Consider the following 8,102-nt stretch of genomic DNA (forward strand, 5'->3'; position numbering starts at 1 on the left):
ATAGGAAATAAGAAGACCAAGAGATTAAGATCTGTGTAAAATTCAACCTGTAAAAGAGAAAGCTAAACAGTGTCCAAGGACTTAATCTAAAACACATTTTCTAATTTTATTTTATATTTATTAATAGATACTGAATTTCTGAAAATTTTTAACTCAAATTCATTAGGTAGTTGGTCAACCTGGTACTGCTGCTTTCATTACCTACCATAAAAAAATGAATAATGGCATAAATTTATGATTGTCAAGCTTCTCAAAACAATCTAGGTTAAAAAAATAATAAAAAGCCACGAGAAGTTTATCATAAATTCAAGCTTCAAGCTGACCTAGAATATGAAGGGCCCTAAGTTCTTTATTTTTTCTACATTTAAAAACATTTTCCCCCTTATTTCTAATCTTTGGAGGGAAATGTTAGAAGAGTAAAATAGGAAGTGTTTGCTCATGTTTGCTACAAACGTACATAACACATTAACTGCATATATCCATCCAACTCCATTACTCAACTATATCCCCCAAAAGTTTAAATAAATCAAAATATCACTGGGCAAATTTCACCATATTGAAGAGTATACAGTAGTCCACTTAACTTTTTGGTTTTGTGATCTCAAATACTCCTCTTAGTCAAGATAATTGATGCTTGATCAACTTATACAAGATGGGCAAACTGAACGATATGAGATACAAATAACTTGCATAGTCTTTATCAGCCCATTATTATAACTGAGATTCCCAATCTGAATGTTCAAAGAAATTTAACATAGTGGATCCAATAATAGCCAGAAAAAAAACCTTAGTCTTCAGAGGTTTAGTGATCACTTAAAATCAAAATTCTTTATAAAATGCTCAAAGAAAAACTATATCAATCTAATTCTCCAAAGTACACCTACTTTTTAATAAGATGGATTTGGGGTAGCATCGCTATGGCAGCTGTTAATAAAGCTTTATTTAGTCTCGTTATTATTACACAAAAGTAAGCAATATAATCAAAATTTGACAAAATTTGACCGCCTACTGTGGTTGAGATAGATTTCTCAACATATCTAAAATACTGTGATACGGGCTCACCAGGTATATATTGGGCCTTCCACTTAGAGATTACTATATGTGCCAAAGAGAACCTTCAGCGTTTCACTCTTTATCTATCAGATTTAACTTTAGAAATCTGTCTTAACTGTAGAAGCATACACCCTAAGCATATACAGTCAGTTTATGTGTGTGTGTTCAGTCCTTCAGTCTTGTCCAACTCTGCAACCCTAAGGACTGTAGCCCGCCAGGCTGCCCTATCCATGGAATTCTCCAGGAAGAATACTGGAGTGGGTAGCCATTCCCTTTTCCAGGAGATCTTCCCAACCCAGAGACCGAACCTGGGTCTCCTGTACCGCAGGCAAATTCTTTACCATCTGAGCCACCAGGGAAGCCCTAGGCAATAGAGTAATTCTGGGAAGGGGTAAGTGTGAAAGTTGTTCAATTGTGTCCGACTCTTTGCAACCCCATGAATTGCAGCCCGCCAGGCTCCTCTGTCCATGGGATTCTCCAGGCCAGAATACTGGAGTGGGTAGCCATTCCCTTCTCCAGGGGATCTTCCCGACCCAGGAATCAAACAGGGTCTCCTTCATTGCAGGCAGATTCTTTACCACCTATGCGTTCAGGATGCCCTCTAAAAGATCTTATAAGATACACAATAGTTATAAGGCTTGCAGTTGCCATATTCAGAATTCTGGTTCATGACATTTGATGGGTGGCCTGGGTTGGGGAGGGGCAGGGAGACAGGATTCCTATCAGCTTCCTCCGTGATCACAGATGGCTTGACTGCATAAACAGAATCACCAGGACTATAAAACAAATGCAACAGTTCATGTCAATATGCTATGATTTATCAAATAAAAGGTTAATATAAACAAGATCCAAAACAAGACAAGGTGTCCTTTTGCTTGGGAAGAGTAAGGCCTGACCATGTCCAGTTCCCTAAAATGCTCATCTCCCAGCTGTTGCACAAAAACTGTATCAGTGAAGATGAGTGACAGAGGCAGGAGGTCACACTCAGCCAAGCAGATGGGGCCGTCCTCTCACACCCAGAACCCAGCCTGACATCAGACTGTGTAGACTGGAATAAGCAGAACCGTTATAGTTGTAAACCAGGAGGTATTGCTTAACAGGGAGATTTATGCACGACAAGGCTTCATGTGGGTCACCATACCAGCCCCAGAACTTCTGTCTCACATATTCATACAAACATCCACCCTGAATACAAACTCTAATATCTTTTCTTTAAAAAATACACTTCCCAAAATGTACCTTAAAAATTTTTATGGAATACCTATGAAACTATATAGTCTATATTTAAATAATGATGATGCTGGAATAATGTTACCCCAGATCAATATGGCACTTAAGAAATCTTAATGTAAAAATAGCCAGTATCAGCAAATTAATTTTTATTCCAGATAACTGCATACATTGTAACATTACTACCTAAAAGCACATATTTTGTGAAGGTTATTTATTTATATACTATTATTCTCCAGTAATATTAACTCTTTATTTTACAAAATGGAGTCCAAACCACAAACCTTGCTGGTTTTTTTCTGAGTGGGGAGGGAGTGGGAATTGGACTTAGATTTTTTTTACAAGTAACTTAAAAGTTAATGACATTTTCTGAGAAATATCTTTATTTCCTAATATATATCTTTTACCAAAAAAATACACTGAAATGGAAAACTGATCTACCATGTGAATTTTCTTCTGCCATGCATTAATATGAATTAAACAGACCTTAAAATTATAGTCCAGCTATCTGATTTTTTAATGAATATTCATTTTTAGGAGTGGTTTCTAAAACGTCAACTTTCGGAACTGGTACTTGCTCAAAATACAGAATCTCAGTATCCAAAGAATTCAGGGTAAGAAAGAAATAACTTTTTTTATGACTTTTATAAAAGATGTATAAAATTATGTAAGTCCAGGGCATGAACAAAGCTTGATAAAACTCTACTATTTTCACCTGAAAGCTGAGAATTAGCTTGCACATACTAAAGCCTTCTTCACTCGTCACTTTCTACCTATGAAACAAATGGGTACATATTCTGATTGGGATAGTCCTGATGACATGTGTTTCAATAAACCACTTTAGTCTGATAAAAATGCAATAACATCTCTCTGTATAAGAATATAAGACATGAAGGACATACGATGGACATAGGTACTGCTTCTTTTTCCCCTTCCCTTTCTTTGAAGACTTTTCTTTTGAGTAGGCTTCTTCAATACACAAGAAAATTAAAATAAAAAAGGCCACTGCCAATAAAAACTTCATCTTGAAAATTTAAATTTCAGAAGATGGATCTACAAGAAAGAACAAGAAGATATTTACTTTCATGAGACAAATGACAATTACATGACTCTTTAAGGATCATGACTATTACTCATGGACAGGGCGCTTGTACATCATATTCTCACTACTCCTGGCAAACATCTGTCTTCCATACATGCACAAACATGAAGACTTTGTCATATTTTAAGCTTACTAAATATATTATACTTGGCAAAATTTTCCATTCTTCTTTCTCTTCCTTGAAAGAAAAACTCTGTAAATTGCATCTCTGTAATTGCACTTTACTATATATTTTGTGATGTTCTGTGATGGTTTCATAGTAAAAGTTAGTTTAAAAAATACTTCATAGAAAATAAGACCTCCATGAGGAGTAAAAAGTAAGTGTGTAAAATTATAAAATTGTAAATTGATACTGAATTACAGTGTATCAATACATGCTTAGAAAGATAACTGGAAAGATGTTTACAAGGTGTTAAGATTGTGTTAGTACATTTAAATTTATGTTTTATTTTTTAAATTTCTTCTGTTCTTTGACTTTTGTATGTATATTTTTTTCAAAAACAATATAAACTATTTTCAAGGAAAAAGTTAATTCTAATTATTAAAGGACTGATAGAAATAAAGGAAAAAAATTGTATCAAAGTTTCACCCTCTAAATTCATGGTCTTTATTTATATACATTAAATTTGCAAGTTATCTTTTACCCAAAAAAGGAAAGTGCATAATATTTTAAGTCAGCGTTCTCCTTTCCTACTCAGATGGTACTAACATTTATCATTCAATAGATGATTTCTGACTAGAAATTCTAGGCAACATTGCAAGAAATAAATTAGCAAATATAGTCAGATTCCTCCAAATAATCTTCTTAGCCATATTTTAACAACATTTTTCATGCTCCAAGAGAATTACATTCTTGCCTATCTGATGCAACAACAAAAACTTGAAGCATCTTTTAAACACTGGACTATTTAAATTTCTTCCGCATCCTTCATTCCCAAACCATAAATTGTTTCATCTTCCTTGTTGCCTGCAGAGTATGAGACTGGCCTGTTTCTCAACATTAACTTGATTCCCAACTCCTCATAATTTTGCTTCTCCTGTGGCGTGTTTTCCACCTATCTTCTTCCTAGGAACTCTTATTTTACCACATTTATTCTTCACAGTCCTTAGGCAAGCAGTAAGGGCTTCCTCCCTGGTCTTTCTCCTAAAGACACGACAGAGGGGACTTATCAGGCCCACAGCTGCCCTCAGCCAACTGGCAACACTAGACTTCTCCCCCTCCCCCGACGCCCCAGCCCAGGGGGACGTCTGGTGCAGACACCTTTGCCCAAGGCCGCAGGTACAGTGCCCACATCTTTGCCCACTCAGCCCCAGGAGCCCCAAGGCCCTCCTGGAGGTCTGAGGGTAGAGAAATTCCACCCTGTCTCTCTCTATCCACCTCCCACCTTCCGAAGGGGCTGGCTGCAGGGACCGAGGGACCCCTGCAGACCAAAGGACGCCAACTGCGCCTCTGATCCTCCGCTGCCCGCATCCCTCCAGCCGAGCACACCCACACCGCTGACCCGCAGGGATGCGCTCGCCTCCTCCTTCTCTTCGTCCTCCTCGCGCCGCCGCCGCCGCAATGCCCGGTGCCCCCGCCAGGCCTTGCCGCAAAGGTGCGCATCCCTGGACCCCCGCGCCGCCCCCTCTCCCGGAGCCGACTTACCTGAGGCGCCCCTCCCGCAGCCCCGGGAGGACGCGCGCTCCGCCGGACGCGCCGGTGCGGGGGGGCCGGGGCTGGGGGGAGCGGCCGCGTCCCCGTCCCCGCGTCCCCGTCCTCGCGCCCCCGTCCCCGCGTTCCCGCGATGGGCTGACGCGCCTGCTCCGGCCGAGGAGCCTGCGCCGTGGTGTCCGCGCCGGTGCGGTCTGGGCGCTGCGGGGCCCGAGGCACAGCCGGAGCGTGGCCGGAGGTGGGCCGGGCGGGACTGCAGAGGTGTCCCGGCTGCTCGCGTGTCCCCTTCCGGCCTCTGAGTGGAGGAATGCAGTCCCCACCAGGGGCTAAAGAAGATGGGGAACGGGGGGTCCCCGATGGGGACAGGGCGCGGGGGACAGCTGGGTTCGTTCGAAAGGAAAAACCTTTCAAGGAGCTGGAATCCGTTAGAGTCTATTTTTTACCACTAGCAACAATCAAACAACAAATGACCTTAAGCAGACGACAGACTCCGTGACTATCATTTTTATGGTCTCCTGGCATCTAACTTCCTCTCCAGTCTTTTTTACAATTTCTCTAAGCCTGATCTTTTTAAGCATGCTGAAATTGATCAGAATCAATAAAACCATACAATCTTGGACACAAGTTGATTCATATCTTGGCTTTTGTAAATAATGCTACGATGAACATTGAGGTGCATGTATTTTTATGAATTTTCTTCAGATAGATACTCAAAAGTGAAATTTCTGGGTCATATGGTATCATCTGTTCTTTTTTTTTTTTTTTTAATTTTTATGCGTCCTCCGTAGTGGCTGTACCAGTTTACATTCCCACCCACAGTGCACAAAGGATCCCTTTCCTACGTGTCCTCACCAACACTTACTAGTTCCCATGTGTTTTGATGACCGCTGTTCTGACAGGTGTGAGGTGACAGCTAATTGTGGTTTTGTTTTGCATTTGCCTGATGATTACTGATGTTGGGCATTTTTTCATGAGTCTGATGGCTGTTGGTATGTCTTCCTTAGAAAATGCGTTCTTGAGTCTTCTGCTCATTTTTTGACTGGGTTGTTTGTTTTTTGATATTGAGTTGTATAAGTTCTGTGTTTTAGAGGTTAATTCCTTACTGGACATACCATTTGCAAATATTTTCTTCCATTCAATAGATTGCCTTTTTGTTTTTTGTTGATGGTTTCCTTTGTTTTGCAAAAGCTTTTTAGTTTAACTAGGTCTTATTTACTTATTTACCTTCGCTACAGGAGATCCAAAAGATATTGCTAAGACCAAGGTCAAAGAGCATATTGCCTGTGTTTTCTTCTCAGAATTGTATAGTTTCAGGTCTTAAATTTACATCTTTAATCCATTTTCAGTTTATTTTCGTATGTAGTATGAGAAAATGTTCTAGTTTCATTCCTTTGCATATAGCTGTCCAGTTTTCCCAACACCGCTTATCAGAGAGACTGTCTGTTCCGCATTGTGTATTCTTGTCTCCTTTGTCATAGATTAATTCGCTCATTCATGTGTGGGTTTATTTCCAGGTTCTCTATTCTACTTTGTTGGTCTATGTGTCTGTTTTTCTGCCAGTATCATACTGTTTTGATTACTATAGCTTTGTAATACTATTCGAAGCATGAAAGTGTGCTACTGCCAACTTTGTTCTTCTTTCAGGAGATTGATTTGGCTATTTGGGATCTTTTATGATTTCATACAAACATTAGAACTGTTATTAGAGTTCTAAGAAAATGTCTTGGGTACTTTGAAAGGAATGCCACTGAATCTGTAGATTGCCAGGGGTAGAAAATATATTTTTGTTGCTGTTGTTGTTCAGTCACTAAGTCATGTCTAACTTTGCAACACCATGGACTGCAGCATGCCAGGCCTCCCTGTCCTTCACTATCTCCCAGAGTTTGCTCAAATTCATTTCCATTGAGTCAGTGATGCTATCTAATCATCTCATCCTCTGTCACCCCCTTCTCCTCCTGCCCTCAAACTTTCCCAACATCAGAGTCTTTTCCAAAAGTTGGCTCTTTACATCAGGTGGCCAAAATATTGGAGTTTCAGCTTCAGTGTCAGTGCTTCCAATGAATATTCAGGACTGATATCTTTTAGGATTGAATCCTTTGATCTCCTTGCAGTCCAAGGGACTCTCAATAGTCTTCTCCAGCACCACAGTTCAAAAGCATCAATTCTTCAGTGCTCAGCCTTCTTTATGGCCAAATCTCACATCCATACAGACTACCAGAAAAACTATAGCTTTGTATATGGACCTTTGTCGTCAAAGAGGTACCTCTCCTTTTTAATACACTACCTAGGTTTGTCTAGCTTTCCTTTCAAGGAGCAACCATCTTTTAATTTCATGGCTACAGTCACCATCTGCAGTGATTTTGGAGCCCAAGAAAATAAAATGTGTCACTGCTTCTATAGTTTCCCTTCCATTTGCCATGAAGTGATGGAACTGGATGCCATGATCTTCATTTTTTGAATGTTGAGCTTTAAGCCAGCTTTTTCACTCTCCTCTTTCACCCTCATCAAGAAGCACTTTAGTTCTTCTTCACTTTCTGCCATTAGAGTGGTCTCATCTGCTTATCTGAAATCATTGATATTTCTCCTGGTAATCTTGATTCCTGCTTCTAATTCATCCAGCCTGGCATTTCACATCATGGACTCTGCATGTAAGTTGTATAAGCAGCATGACAATATACAGTCTTGCCCTACCCCTTTCCAATTCTTGAACCAGTCAGTTTTTCCATGTAAGGTTCTAACCATTGCTTCTTGTCCTACATACAGGCTTCAGAGGAGACAGGTAAAGTGGTCTGGTATCCCCATCTCTTTAAGAGTTTTCCACAGTTTGTTGTGATCCACACAGTCAAAGGCTTTAGAGTAGTCAATAAAGCAGAAGTAGATGTTTTTCCTGGAATTCTCTTGCTTTTTCTATAATCTGCCAGATGTTGGCAATTTGATCTCTGATTCCTCTGTCTTTTCTAAGTCTAGCTTGTACATCTGGAAGTTCTTGGTTCGTGTACTCTTGAAGCCTAGCATAAAGGATTTTGAGCATTACCTTGCTAATGTGTGAAATGTACTGTAGTTTAA

At 40.0% G+C, this 8,102-nt stretch overlaps 1 protein-coding gene across 2 annotated transcripts in view; it reads right to left on the reverse strand.

The window, feature by feature from the left end:
- The window catches only part of GLRB (glycine receptor beta), a 94,325-nt gene extending 89,146 nt beyond the window's left edge, over nucleotides 1-5,179 (reverse strand). Inside the window, exons 1-2 of one of the 2 annotated variants that reach the window (XM_043487634.1) lie at nucleotides 5,031-5,179; nucleotides 3,186-3,336 (exon numbers count right to left, since the gene is read on the reverse strand). In XM_043487634.1, coding sequence (XP_043343569.1) covers nucleotides 3,186-3,307 — 122 coding nt within the window. In that variant the 5' untranslated portion in view covers nucleotides 3,308-3,336; nucleotides 5,031-5,179. Of the gene's footprint in view, nucleotides 1-3,185; nucleotides 3,337-4,887; nucleotides 4,994-5,030 lie in introns of those variants that run through there. The other variant, XM_043487644.1, reaches the window with a different exon arrangement.
- Between the last annotated feature and the right edge of the window lie 2,923 nt (nucleotides 5,180-8,102).

Source organism: Cervus canadensis, chromosome 1, assembly GCF_019320065.1.
Source record: "Cervus canadensis isolate Bull #8, Minnesota chromosome 1, ASM1932006v1, whole genome shotgun sequence".
NCBI lineage: Eukaryota > Metazoa > Chordata > Mammalia > Artiodactyla > Cervidae > Cervus > Cervus canadensis.